At 40.7% G+C, this 15,340-nt stretch overlaps 1 protein-coding gene across 2 annotated transcripts in view; it reads right to left on the minus strand.

Moving 5' to 3' along the window:
- WASHC5 (WASH complex subunit 5) overlaps nucleotides 1-15,340 on the minus strand; it is a 50,764-nt gene that overhangs the window by 35,236 nt on the left and 188 nt on the right. The window contains exons 1-9 of one of the 2 annotated variants that reach the window (XM_081117116.1): nucleotides 15,079-15,263; nucleotides 10,829-11,132; nucleotides 10,002-10,147; nucleotides 9,265-9,349; nucleotides 8,544-8,644; nucleotides 6,311-6,503; nucleotides 4,168-4,320; nucleotides 2,465-2,578; nucleotides 510-681 (exon numbers count right to left, since the gene is read on the minus strand). In XM_081117116.1, coding sequence (XP_080973242.1) covers nucleotides 510-681; nucleotides 2,465-2,578; nucleotides 4,168-4,320; nucleotides 6,311-6,503; nucleotides 8,544-8,644; nucleotides 9,265-9,349; nucleotides 10,002-10,147; nucleotides 10,829-11,014 — 1,150 coding nt within the window. In that variant the 5' untranslated portion in view covers nucleotides 11,015-11,132; nucleotides 15,079-15,263. Of the gene's footprint in view, nucleotides 1-509; nucleotides 682-2,464; nucleotides 2,579-4,167; nucleotides 4,321-6,310; nucleotides 6,504-8,543; nucleotides 8,645-9,264; nucleotides 9,350-10,001; nucleotides 10,148-10,828; nucleotides 11,133-15,078; nucleotides 15,264-15,340 lie in introns of those variants that run through there. The other variant, XM_081117115.1, reaches the window with a different exon arrangement.

Genomic DNA, 15,340 nt, shown 5'->3' on the forward strand with positions numbered 1-15,340 from the left:
TTCTGACTCTTCCACTTCCCTTTTCCCGATTTAAGGACCCTTGTGATTTCACTGGACCCACTGGGACAATCTCCTTACTTTAAGATCAACTGATTAGAACCGTAATTCCACCCACAACCTTAAGCTCCCTTTGCCACATAATATAACACACCCATAGTTTCCAAGGACTAGGCCATGAACACTTTTGGGAGGGCTGAGTAGAGAGACATTATTCTGCCTACCACAGATCTAGTTATATTTTCATATGTGTACATCTGGCCTCCTCAGTTTGACCAGTGACAAGTTCCTTGAACACTGGAGGTAAATTTCTTCAGATTCTAAGCACCTGACAATACCCGACGAAGGGGCTCTTCAGGTGGGCACTGACTTGTCCAAGTAGGCACAGAAATGACTTGGAAAGCAACCTGATTCTCGTCCAAGGGCTAAACCAGGTTGCATGATGGAGCAGATCTCAGCTCTGAATGCCTTTATGTGGAGCGATACGGATAACCATACCCTTTGTGCCTTACCCGAGTCTGCCGTATGAAGCATTAGCCAGCGGATGGCTACGTTGCAGTCTCTCAGGCAGTTCAGAAGCCTTGGGATGTTGTCCAGAACCATCTCTTCCCTTAAATAACCTTCTTTCAGAAACTGCTGCACTTGAGCATGCACTCTTTCACTGGCAGTTGCATATCTGCTTGCCTTTGCAAATAAAAAAACCTTTAATTACATTTAAAAAAGGGAGACAATTGTTTGTCTTGAAAGTGAATCACAATGAAATGAATTCCCTGGATGGAAAACAACATTTCTATATGAGATGACTAACATGGACTATAGTTGATAAGGTTCAAAGGCAAGTGGTTTACTGGACATTTTTAAAAAGAGTACTGGACTTAGAATTAAGAGACTAAACTCTAGTCCTGGCTATGATTAAATACTGCTGTGACTATGGGCTTAACCTTTGCATACTGGTTTCTTCAAGTGTAAATTGGAGAAGTGGACCAGGTGGTTCCTTTCTATTCTTGGGTGGGAAAGAAACACAAAGGCAGAAGTTAAATTATTTGTTCTTCCTGTTATTATCAACAAAGGAGTCAGAGAAGAAACACTCAAAAGATGAGACTTCCACAGACATAGAAAGCTTAACAGAAAACACCTCTGCATCAAAATGGAATTTGCAGACCTTTTGGAAACTTGGTTGCACCGTTTTACCCTAAGTAAGAGTTGAATGTTAAACATCATTAACCCGATCAGGTTAGTTTAAAACTATTACTAGATGCTTCACCAGGAGACTCAGAAGAACTTTTACAATGTCACAAACAAGAAAATGCAATTTTGGAAAGAGTTTTCAGTAATGAAAAATTAATGCTCTAATGCCGGTAAGTACGGAGGCACCACCTTCTCTAACATATTCCTAGGAGACATTCCCAAACTGAAATATTCTGTGCATTATTTATGGAATGCAATGCATCTGAATAAAACATGCTGAAGTTCTCTGAATCAATATTACTCTATCCACACTGGTAACTAAAAACTCAGCCAGCCAGGCTGAGGAAGACAACTGTTTAGAAATACCAAGTATGCTCCCCAATAAGAAGATTTTATTTTTATTCCTCTGTTGCATCTTGTACACACCCCACAACCTGGGTATGTGCCCTGACCAGGAATCGAACCCATGACCTTTTGGTTTACAGGGTGATTCTCCAACCAACTGAGCCATATTGGCCAGGGCTACCTTGTGTTCTTTTGTTTTTTTAATCCTCACCAGAGGATATTTTTTCCGTTGCTTTTCAGAGAGAGTGGAAGGGGGAGAGAGAGAAAAACACCAATGTGAGAAAGACACATCGATTGGTTGCCTTCCGCACATGCCCTGACCGGGGCCAGGGATTGAACCTGCAACCGAGGTACATGCCCTTGACCGGAATCAAACCCTGGACCCTTCAGTCCGGAGGCTGACACTCTAACCACTGAGCCAAACTGGCTAGGGCTACCTTGTAGGACCACAATGTAGCCATTTAAACTTTAGGGAGATGAATGCTTTTAGTCTTGTTGCTTATCTTGCACATTAGAAATGATGGATTTAAACTACAGTGACAGGGCATGTGTGTACAGTCAGTTACTGTCTTTGACACTCATCCTGTTGATGAAAATATTAAAATTCTGGTTACTGGTAAAAGTAGCTCCATCCATAAGGACACAATCTTTAAGCAAGAGTAAATAAACTCAGTGAAACCACATGTCACTCTGGTTTATCTTAGGTTGTTGAGTCTCCCTTAGGAACCAAGTCTTCCATTTACATATACCATACAAGTTAAAAAAATACAATTATCTATCTTAATTCTGCAAAATTCAGCTTTCATTAATCACTGCATTCATGTTTTTGAGGACATCTTCCAAATGCCTTGAGAAATCTACTTGGCTCATCTCCTACCTCATTAAGGCAGGCTGGCAGTTGTTTGAGAATCCTCCCCAACTGGCGAGAACTTACCTGTTCTCTGACATTTGCAAGGTCCAGGGTATTGTTTAAAGCAGTTTTTGCAGCTTTGTAAGGTTCCCAAGCATCTGCGAGATTAACTGTGATCCCCATGTAAATGCTAATCACCTGGAAGAGGAGACATTCACTCAGTATTTGCTAAATACCTACCAACTTCAAGGCAAGGAACTAGGAAAATACAAAGTTAGAGAAGGCATTGCCTATTCCAATTTTAAATTCCACTCCAACAAAAATCAATGAGAAACCAAGATTTTCCAGATATACAGGCAAGTGTCCTTCCTTATGAACACTTTGAAACAAAAGTGACAATGGTGCTAATTCAAGAACAATAAATATATTGAGATTTTCCTTTCAAACTGCTGTGTGTTACAGTCCTGGATGAAGAAAAATGAAAGGGGAAAGAAGCAGAGACTCTGACTTTGAGAGAATGTTCTCAAACATTTTCATCTTGTCCTTATACTCTTAAAAGTTACTGAGGGCCCCAAGGAACTTTTTTTCAAAATGTGGATTATAGCTATTGACGTTGATCATATTACACATCAAAACTGGGAAATTTAAAATATTCATTATCTAAAATAACAAATAAATCCATTACATGCTAAGATAATTTTTTGTATTAAAAAAATCGAATTAAAGTCCCCCCTCAATTCTATGAGAATGGCATTGTTTTACACTTACTGTTTAAAATATTATATACAATCCCTCTGTATCTCTATTAATGTTTTTCTTTAAAATTCTCTTGGTGTAATATTAATATTTTCTCACTAGTGTTTCATTGGTTGGCATTTGCCTGGCACACCTTTTTTTATTGCTTTATTTTCAGTGTGCCAGGGTGCTTTTTTAGGCATATTAAGCACATTATAATTGGATTTTGACCTTCCTTACTATTAAAAGTGTTCCTGAGTGGAGCATCATGGCCATTACTTCTTTATTAAACTTAGGCAAATGAAGCCAGACTATCAGAGTTTTCCTCTTGGTTGCTTAACTCTAGCTCATGAGAACGATCATTCGTGGACAGGAAGCATCCTCTCCTAACTACAGTCTGTTCTCACAAGTAAAGCTCCTCATTCAGGTCCCTCATCACAGACGGTTTGTGACTCAACAAATGGTAAGAAATGAAATAAACCTGCTGCCTGAGACCATGATTCAACCACTGTTCTTTGTTAAAACCTCTATGAGCAAAGAAAGCATTTCATATACGTTAAGTCAGCTTTAGTCCTTTAAGAGCTAATATTTTTAAGTAAAACAACACTAAAAAGTTACAAGCAAATCCCTGCAGTAACCTAGACCTTCACAGCCCCATCAATGTGAACTTGTAGAGAAAATTTATTACAAAAGTGAAATTCTATCCATAAAATGACAAATTAGATCAATTCTGCTAGCTTAGATTCATAAAACAGAAAAAGAATAAAAGGAAGGCTTGTGTAACTTGGCTGCAATCTCTGTAGCTAAAGCAAGACACGCTATAACACATGGTTTTACCTTGAGAGTATTCATTTGAGAAAAAACAAATGGGTTCAGGAAATTTTTACTGGCTGATTTATTCATGTTATGATTTATAAAATTCTTAACGCACTTAAAAGTAACTTTATGTCTCACTATTTACAACATTGTAACCTCTGGGTAACAGGCCAAAAGAATGTAAAAACCAGTTCTCTTATGACAGAGTAAAAAAAACCCCTAACAGTAATACTTGCCCAATTATCTGGAAAGTATTTATCCACTATCTCTCTCATTTTTGCTTGATGGGTATGAAGGATGGAAGGCTCAAAGTAGAGAATGACGTAGAGCATGGCTGCCTGGTTTGCCAGGGCCGTGCTGCGATGCTCCGGCAAAGGGTACGCCGAGACCTGCAACACAGAGAGGCCCAGAAGAGGCAGCCGTTGGTAACAATTTAACTTACATGTGCCAAATATACGACCTAGTTCTAGGATAGACCAGTCTCTAAAAGTCTGTCTCCTCGGAGCATCCTGGACACTGGAAACAATTCTCCCGGCATTGCTAGCAGGGCCTTCCTTCTTATCCCAGACCCCACAATCTGATGCTCTCCCTTCCAGCCCTCAACTCTGCTGCAATTTTAAGCCTTTTCCTTACAAAAAGAGAGGTGTAACCCCAGGTTTCCCACTAGTTGTCCATTTTGTGTCCTCCCCATCACGATCTCTTAGGACTGACAGAATCCATGCTCACTATTGCTATTTTCTCACTTCCTGCTTGTTCCTCGGCTCCCTGAAACCTGACCTCCTTCATCATCTCAGTGGGATCTCCTACGGTCACTCAGTCTCACAATCACCCAATTCAATGGCCTCTTTGAGCACTCTCATTTGTTTCCCAGACGCCATTCTAATCTGCTTTGCTGGGCGTCCTCCTGCTGCTTCCCAGTGCTGGGCTGGCCCAGCCCATGGCTCACGCCTTAGGAATCTGGCTGCACACAGTACTTTGCACCTTGATGACTAAGCGGAAAGGGAGGAAACTGACACAAGACAGCAGAGCAATGTCACAGGGAACCTGGCCAGGTCTCAGGAAGGGTCCAGAGCTATGAACCACAAAACCTTCCGTTTCTCCCCTTGATGTGTTTGCCCAACTTTTCTCTCTCTCCAGACTGTCTTCTTTAACATGGCAGAATGAGGCTGCCCCAAACTCCAAATTTTGCATGTTGTGAGTAAACCCGTGTCTAGAAACGGTTTCTCAGGCCCAATTCCAAATGACCTGGAGAAGGAATCTGATCCATCTTGGGTCAAGTAACTGTCCCGCTCCCATCAGCCAGGGAGAAGGGAGGGCAGGGCAAAGAGCGGGGCAGACACACAGCACAACCACAGCATAACCCCTGTGTTAATGAAGGTCACGGGGCAAGGAGAAAATGGAAACACACTGCCTTGAGAAATGCACAAAATGGACTGCAGAAGAGGCACAGTGTTAAGGACAGGGAACAAAAAATCAGCATGGGTTCTGAAGTCATACAGACCTGAAGTCAAACTATGGTTCTGCTACCTCATTGTGTGACCATGTGAAAATGATGTAAGCTCTCTAAGCCTTATTTTTCTCAGCAGCAACATGAGGATTATGCTGCCTACTTTGCATGACTAGTGTGAGGAATAGAAAAAATGGTATATGAAAAAATCTCTTATGGTTCTGATTCATACTGAATTCTCAATAAATGGCAACAACTAGAGAGAGTTGGAATTTGTAGGTAACTCCTGATTTTGAGTTGTCTATAAGAAAAAAATATATAACACATAACATTGTTTTCTTCAGGACAATGAAGTCAAAAGGCAATTTTCTTTGATCTCCTGTAAGTAAGCGAATGAGACACACACTGGGGAGGAAAGTGAGACACCCTGAAATGCTGCAGGAGTTTTAGCTCTGCTCATGCTGCCTTCTTGGCCTGGAGGGCTCTTCCATTCCCCTTGAGATCTGGTGTAATGTTGCTGCCCCTGTAACATGCTCCATGACACACAAGCTTCCCCCAGGATAAGGCTTGTCTTGCTTTATTGTAGTTTCTTTACTTATCTGTCTTCTTTCCTCAGCTATGAGCTCATTATATATAAGGACCATGGCCTCCCTTTGTCAGTGATGTATCCCCAGCACGTGGACAGGCGCATAACATACACTCAATAACTACTTCTTTCCAAATAGAGCTCAAATCCCGTTTCTTCCCTGAAATCTCTAATTCTGCCCAAATCAATATCCCTCTTTCCACTATCATCCCACAGCATAGCTCAAAAGTCTTAAATAATTTCTAGCTGCTTTTACCCCTTTGAGGAAGTGGGAAGGGCAGGGATAATTGAGAACAGTGAAATCAGTCTTTTAAATGACTAAGATCTTAACGGACTTAATCCCCACCTGGTTGTAAATATCGTCAGATCTTAGTCGACCAATGACCATACTGATGAAGGATTCATTGATAGGCACTCTCTGGAAATAACTCTCAGGATAGTTGGGCGGTCTTTTGGCTCCTGGTTGGCTGGAATAACCTGTACTTCGGAGCAGCTTACAAATATCGTCCATATTTGAATCAGCAGAAGATCGGGCAGCACTGAGTCACGTTCACAATGGGAAATAAAGGGCCAAACAAACCACACGTCAGAAACTCAAAAGTCCAACAAAGCAGAAGAATTTCTTGACTTTATCTAGTTTCAGATATGACTGTGGGTCAATTTATATCCTTAAGATTCAAAGTCATATTTTCCAAAAGCCTGTTATAGTACAGCAAACTTATAAGGTATGTTCTTGTATGTAAGTACAGTTCTATGTCAAGGTCCACAATCCCTTTTCCAAAATCTTTGGGTCTGGATTTGTTTCAGAATATAGCATTTTTCAAATATAAGAAAGTAATATTGTATGTAGACCATATACAATATAATACTCCAGTAGGGTCTCAGTTGGCACCACACATTAATATTTCTATAGTAAAATTTAGGAATATTCACACAAGTGAGATAAATCAAGACTATCTACACCCTTATATTTGTTCTGATTAGGTTTTGACTCCATATGATTTCAGGCTGGATCAGGTTTTGCTGCCAAAGGAGTTATTCTGTGTGTGTGTGTGTGTGTGTGTGTGTGTGTGTGTATACATATTTTCCATAGCCTTTTGGATTTCAGAATTGTGCATAAAGAATGTGAACCTGCACCAACATTTCATAAATTAAAAAATAATTCAAAAAATTATGACAATTTAAAGTGAGATGTACATTAATTATTTTTTCTTGGTAAGGTGCTCTTTCTATAAAGGTTTAATCAAAACATCTGTGATTTTCAGGGTGGTATGGAGTAGTAATTCCTCAAAGAGACTCAAAGAATCTTAGACTTGAAATGACCTCTACTGGATGTAGGAATCTCCTTTATCACAACTCTGACTTGCAATTTTTCTGTCTCACTTCAATAATGGATCCTCACATTCCAATGAATTAGCTGTTGTGTAAAAAGGGACAAAGCCAGACTGTCACAACTGGGCTTCAGAAGTAATCTTTTCTTTTCTTCTTTACGTTATTTTTCATTTTTGTTTTAGAATGAAACAAAATACTTTTGGAAATATAGGCAAGGCCATTTGAAGTTCAATTTTAAAAACTTGGAGGTTAAGACAGCTCCTGGTCACACTGATGAGAATGAATTATGCATGGGGATGGAGAGTCTCCTCCCACACTGTAAAGCTGAAAGGAAGCAGGATAGTTGAGGAGCTGAAGATTAATTTACTGCTGAGGAGGCAGCAGTCCCAGGTGTTGTGAAAATATAATGTCCCCAAACAATCTCTCTGTTGAGGATCTCCCTCCTTGCCCTAATTAGGTTGTCCTAATTCTAGTCTACATATCTTTAGCCCAAGTTCCTAACTCCTGCTATTGACTGTTTCTTCCCTGAATTTTTACTATTTCTGACACTGATCTTGTATCCAGATTTTGACTCATTAAGTCAACAAATTGAAACCTGTGTGCTAGGTACTGGAATTAGAATTGGTTGAAGTGGCTCCTATTTTTAAGACACTACTTCTTGAAGTCACAGCTCTGTACAGACACACCTAACACATGATCACGATGTGTGCTGTTGCTTGTGTTGTATTTGTTTCATACATATATGTGGGTGAGAATTCCCTTTCAACCTGACCCCTGTGATAACTTTTCAAAGTCATTAACCTAAAAACGACAACAGAAAATTCATTCATTTCCTTACAGATGCCAAGGAGTAACATTTGAAACTTAAAAACAAAAACAAACCAACCAACCAACCAAAAAAGAACATTCATTAGACTTCTACATTCCCAAATTTATCTTTAAGGCAAAGAAAATTCAGATTGTCTTAAAAATACAAACAAACCCAAAACCCGAGGTACCATCATGGACACGATAATCCATATATCTCTAATAATCTATGGTATATAGATGATATCTAATTTATGATCATGATATAAAATATTAAGTAACTGTTATATTCCTATATTATGTTCAGAAGAGATAAAGGATCTTTTATTTTTCATTCTAGATCATGTTGCTGCTGTTCACAATAAAAGCAGTATGGAAATCTACACTGCGTTTTACCAATAGCAGTGCTTTTGGGATGTGCAGCCCCAGCCCTGGGTTACCTGTATCGATAGTAAGAAACCAGCATTCTCTCTCTGACTTCTCCTTCAATCTTTTGGTCAATGACCAGCAGCATAACTCCATATAGGTACAGTGCTTCACACTACGAAGAGAAAGAAACAATGGCCAAACTCACAGGAGAACACATTCTCATGGGGTGATGTTTCTCATGGAGTGATGTTGATAACAGTTAGAAAGAGCACTGTGCTCCCATTCCTCCTAAACGCTTTCTATTATAAGGAGAATGCAGGTTTCCCCCAAAGTGTTCTCACCTTCTGTACAGATTGAGCTTTGGGGAATTTATGCAGAATACATTTTAACTGACAGTGATTATCTTTCAGTTGGCCTGATGGGATACCAAAATGGAATCCCAGTATTATGAACACCTCTAAGTCATTCACTCATTTAACAAACATTTCTTAAGTGATCACTATGTACTAGGTACTAGGCTAGATGTCTGGGATGAAAAAGATAAAGAAGAGAGGATTATTACACTGAGGAAGCTCAGAAACTCTACACAATCTTTATTCTCTTAAAATTCTGTTCAAAGTCTACCATGCTCTAAATTCAGATGCAGACCTGTCAGAAGATCATCATCAGTTTATTTTTCTTCTCTATAAAGAAGGGTACTCTGTATATATTTGAGACTTATAGGAAAAACAGTGATTCCAAGCTTGACATTCTTGAATTTCTATTTTAAATGGTCATTAGTACTATACTTACTAAAAGTTGTTTTCCATCTTCATTGAGAAGCACAGTTTCTATGGTTTGCTGAATGTAAACACCTTCATTGAGATCATCGAGGTATCTAGAAAGAAACCCCAGAGCAAGTTATTCATTGGTAATGAAAACTTTAACATCTTTGATGAAGTAAAGGTTTCTAAAAGGTAAGGCAAGATACTAGGCATTCTGGCCTTCAACTAGTTTATGAGTGTAAACTTACCATGATTAGGGCCACAGGTTGATAGTTGTGGCCACGCTAGGTTAAAGGAATATTCCCTAGTCCCGATTTATGAATTACAAATGTCTTAGGAAGTAGCGGAATACAAACATGGAATAGTTTAAAAGCTAATGAATAATGAGTTCTTAAGGGCTCGAAGGAAGAGAATATTGTGTGGTTAGGGATCGAAAGCAAGGCTCTGGTTACCAATGCTATGAAAATATGTTCCTTTTCCCCCCACTTCTCATATATAAAATACTAGAATATGATCATAAACCACAGGATTGAAAGCCATATGACTTAGTATAGACCAAGATTATTATAACACTTCACAAGGGCAGGAAATTATGATAAAACACTAAGATACTTAAGATGACTAGTGCCACTGGAAGGACAAGACAATTATGCATGGTATAATCTAGTAAATTCTGTAACTCAGAGAGATCGACATGTTCTAGTGTGTCCCTTTCCCCTTCCACTATTTACTATCAGAAAAAGCCATTACTAAAGTAATCAATACCTGTTTAAGTCGACAATATATTTATGCACACTCTGAAATGCTAAATAAAATCTGGTTACAATTTCTATGTTGTTTTCACGAAATTCTTCATCTAAATCCTGTAGCTCTGGCTTAGCTTCCAGTTTGCTTTCCCATAATTCTGGACCCTAAGAAGAAAAACACATTTATGGAAACGTCAATAAAAACATACTTATGGGTAACAATTTCTAAGTCAGCTTTTACAAATTTGTTCTTGTGCCTTAAAAGGGATGTCAAAAGTTGAAAGCAGAGCAATAGAAAGTAATGAAAATAATAAAGACTAGATATAAAATCCCTTAGAAAGAGCTTGGCCGGGCATGGCTCAGTGGTTGAGCATCGACCTAGGATCCAGGAGATTGCAGTTCGATTCCCGGTCAGGGCACATGCCTGGGTTGCGGGCTTGATCCCCAGTTGGGGGCGTGCAGAAGGCAACTGATCAATGATTCTCTCATCAATGATGTTTCTATCTCTCCCCTCCTCTCTCTGAAATCAATAAAGATATATTTTTAAAAAAAGAAAAAAAATCCCTTAGAAAGAAATGAATTTGAATTGCAGTGACAATGAGCATGTTGTAATATGAAATACATTATACCAAAGTTATCTTTTAAAAATTTGGTTCTAATGTGTTAGGGCTTCACACAATACCTTTACATTATGTTCAAGTTAGTTAGCTGGTATTAAATTTGATTTAAAATCTCTCCTATTTAACTCTTTCTCCAGAATGACTTCACTTCTCAGTCTCATGGTCTCCAGAGGACGCATGCTTTTATAGAAAAGGCAGTGGTGAAAATGCTATAGGAGAAGGTTACCTTAAAATAGCTGAAATCAAATATGATATCTCCATATTTCTGTTGATCAGCGCGGTCTTTTAACCTGAACACAGCAGGAATAAACTCAGAGAGCCTCAAAAGTTCAGCAATGATGGCATTGCCACAGGAAACAATCCTTAGGATGGCCTGGCCACAGAGGTTGTTCTCAGCTAGAAAGTCCAACATCCTGAGGATCAGCAGCTACTCCGTGCCCAGCCAGTGGGGATGTTTAACCAGATTCAGAGGTCTGTGAATCATTAGATGAAACCGGGTCTGCTGACAGATGTTTGCTCCATTTAAGAAACTATCAAAAACAAACACAAAAACTCCATTTTTTAAGGCAGCATGTGAAACACACACATAGTATTTTTCTCCCAAATTCACTAAAAATCAAAACAAGAAAAGTGAGTTCTGATGGGGGGGGGGAATTATTCTCACTCTTCATGTTTTCCATGTGGAGGGAGTTTGATAGATTAACACTCTTGGCGTCTTTCTCAACCCTTTATTCACTTCTCCCCATGAGGAAAGACCCAATGCAGCTTCCTCTGAGCTTGGGAGAAGGAACCAGAGCATGTGTGGGCCCCACGTGCCCTCAATTGGGCACTGACTATTAAATTTTCCTTCCAGGAATTGTGTCACTTGTCTTACCTTTAGGAAAAGGTATGTCCTAAAATCCACTAGAATTAGTTGAGGGAACACCTTTAAAAACATTTTTCTCATGTTATGTACAGAAAGTCCTTGTCATCAAGGGTAATATACATGCCTGAGAAAGGATACGCAGTGACTCTGAAGTACTGACAAGCATTTCATACCAAGCGGTAGGAAAGTTTGATTAGGAATGCATCTTAAGATGTTATAACGAAACCTGATGGAAGTGAGTTTCTATGTAACAACATTTAGAGTAAAATGGCAACAACTATGTACTAATTCAATGCCAAACCGAGAATGTCAAAGGCTGATTTTTATCAAATTGTGATTTTGGTAACACAGCATCTTGTACTTCATAGTTGACTTTCATAGCATGATCTTTAAAGAGGTAATTTTTAAGAAAGTTTCAAGGCATCATTCATTTTCCCGAAGTCTCTCCCAATTCTTTCTCAAATCATTATCTTTTGAAGTGTTAATTTGTGTCATCTTTGCTGCATTTCTCTGCTCTCTGTGTTAATTGGGCCAGGTCATCATTTGTCAACTCCATGGAAGCCTTACTTTTCAACATCACAAACGCTCATGTCTTTCCCAACATTTGCACTTTTACTTTCTACCTCCCTGAAGCTAGGTTAGGCACATGACTCAGTTTTGACCAATGAGATATAAGAGGAAGTCTATGGTAGGACTTCTAGGGAATATTTATTCCCCCTCCCTATGCCCTGCCTATGCCCTTCCTTCCTGCCTTTGAATCTGGCCCAATGAAAATTTGATGCCTGAAGTCACAATAGCCGCCTTGAGACCAGGAGGTGACAAGCCTGAGAAAAAGCCAAGAACCTGCAGACTGTGGTGTGGAAGAAGAGAAATAATCTGAATTCTTGTTGAAGTTACTGATTCACTGATTTAAGTGTGGCACTACCCAACTCTGTAATCCTTGTTAAATAAAAATAATACCATAATTCTTTATGGTATATGTACTGTTTGTTGAGTTCTGGATTTGCAGACGAAAGCATTCCTAAGGATACAGATTCATTAATTTGACAAACATTTACCCAGTGCCTACTATGTGCCAAGCATTGTTTTAGGACTTGAGGATAGTGCAATGAACAAAACTAAGTATGTAGGCTCTCATGAAGCCTACATACTACTGGGGGTAGGAAAGAGATAACAGAAAAGTATATATATATTAGGCTGCGATAACTGCTGTGAAGAAAAAGCATGATAAAGGGATGGAGCACGTGCTATTTTACATCGAGTGGTTTGTGCAAGACTCCCTGACAAGATGATATTTGAGCAGGGACCAGAAGGAAGTAAGAGAGCAAGCTGCGTGGCATCTGAGTGTGGCCAGCAGCCTCTAAGATAGCCCCCAGTGACCTCCACCTCTTTATTCATGCCCTGTGTACCCTTCCCTGGAGTGTGACTTACTGACTCCTTTCTAAAGAACAGAAGATGGCAGACTAAAAAATATCACTTCCGAGATTACACTGCAATAAGACCTTGACTTCCAGCTTGGACACCCTCTCTAGCTTGTTTGTCCTGGGGGAAGGAGGCTGTCATGTTGTGAGAGAGCCCTGTGGAGGAGCCCATGTGACAAGGGACTGCCAGGCTTGCCAACAACCACTCCGGTGGGCTTGGAAATGGATCCCAACTCTAGTTGAGTCTTCAGATGGAACAACAGTTCCTGTTCACAACTTGACTGTAACCTGCCAGGAGACCCTGAGCTAAAGGCACCCAGTTGAGTGATACCTGATTCCTGACCACAAAAACGACTACAGGATAACAGATGTTTATTGTCTTAAGCCATGAGATTCTGGGGTAGTTTGTTATTTTACAATAGACAATGATCTGGGAGAAAGGCATTCCAGGTAGAGGTAATAAGTGCAAAGGCCCCAGGGTGGGAATGTGCTAGATGAATTTAAGGAATAGCAAATTGGCTGAGGAGACTACTGCAGAGTGAGCAAGGGATAGAAGCAGAGATCAGGGGAGGTAGGTGAGGTTGGGTGAGACAGTGCCTGAGAAGACACTACAGATGTCTAGAACACTCTCTCATGAGGGCATCCTATAATACATATGAAGGTACAAATTATTAACAAGTTCTTTCAGTTTTCTCTGGGCTACTTGCTTGTTAAGCCACTGGTATGGTCTGGCTTAGAAAGTGAGAAATAAAAAGGGGAAAAGTAATGGACAATGGGCAAAAAGTCACCTACTGAGGTTCTCTGAGGACCCCCCAACCAACCCAGGTCTCAAAAGCATGAAACTCTAGGCTTGATTAAGAGGAGGTCAAACTACAATGAACAAGTTTAACTACCAGACTTTGGATACTAAGATAGGAAGGATAATGGGGACACGAAGAAAACAGCATTGCCTGCTTTCTTTTATCCCCCCAAAGATGGACAGGTACACTCAGCACCTGTATGCACAAGGTCAGGTTGGCTTAGACCTGGGATGTCACTTAAGACTTCTGCGTGTGCATCTCTTATTTTAATCCATAAATACTTACCCAAGAGTTACACTGTAGGCAGCATTCAAAATATTATTTGGCTAGAGTATTTGGCAAGTACCCATTATTGGCTAAAAAACTGGCCCTAAAGAACAGAATTTAAGGACCATCATTAAAGATGTCTAACCATGCTGCAGTGATCTCAGAGATAGGTGGCTTCATAGAAAGTGTCAGTTGAGCTTAAAAAAATCGCTGATGTGCAAATAAACATTGTCGCAGAAGCTATATTAAATCTCCCATTTGGTTCTATTGGTGCTAGGAATGAAGAAAATTCCAATTACAGTTGCATTACTCTTTGACATGAAATAAAACCGGAGACCCCACTCAATTTCCTGTCTTTTACAAGGCACCCTGAAAAGTGGTTGTTATTTTATCTTTAAGAATTTGGTATGAAAGTGTGTTTTTCAGTTTGGAAAGTGATCTTAGGCAAAAAGACAACCTCCTTTCAAGAATGCAGCATGACATCATCCTACATGACATCAGCCCAATGAGTACAGGACTGAACTCTGAAGGATATTAAATTGTCTTGGGACAAACCACCCTTGACCCTACTCAGAAGACAAGAAAAGACAAGTCTATTTTTATCCTGCCGTAACACCTCAGTTCCATAGACAGGGAAGTACTGGTCTCCGCCAGTCCACTATCAGGAAAAAATATGATGGTGTCGATCAAGATAAAAGCGAGGGGTATCTCTCCAGGAAAGTTCTGAATAAGCCTGATCACTCTACTCTGATTCCTAAACCCTGGAAAGGACAGGAGAAGGTAACCGGGCAGGTGTTCCTCCCTGTGGGCAGAGGCAGTAAAACCTCCGCCTCCCTCCCACCACCCTCACGCCCGTCACTTATCACGGGGGGCTCCGTGCACTGGGAATAAGATCCAGTTCCATTATGGGCTCTGCGAGGTCGTTTTTGTTTTGTTTTTTACTGTAAGACCACCCACAAATAAGACTCCTCAGAACATTTTTTTCGAAATGCAAAGGACTTTGGCATCAGCAGGTCGCAGGGGAGGGAACTGAGGTGCGGAGAGGAACAATGACTCGCCGGAACTCACGGCCCGTGGCAGAGCGGAATTCACACCGGGGTCCGCGGGCTGCAGAAACGCTCACCGAGCGCTGTTTCCTCGGGACGTCCCCACGGCACTGCTCCTGGAAACGGGCCAAGCGGCGGAGCATCCAGCCCCACGGCCGGGGCGGCGTGGAAAACGACCCCACCTACACCGAGATGCCGGGCCTGGGCTGCAGCCCCCGCCCGGGACGCCCCTCCTCCTCCACGCCAGGCTCCCCGTCCCGACGCCGCCCCGCGCCACAGCTGTCCCCACGGCCAGCGCGGCCGGGCGGGGAAGCGGCCGTGAAGGAGGCGCGCGCACCC

Source organism: Miniopterus schreibersii, assembly GCF_964146895.1.
Source record: "Miniopterus schreibersii genome assembly, chromosome: 17".
Lineage (NCBI taxonomy): Eukaryota > Metazoa > Chordata > Mammalia > Chiroptera > Miniopteridae > Miniopterus > Miniopterus schreibersii.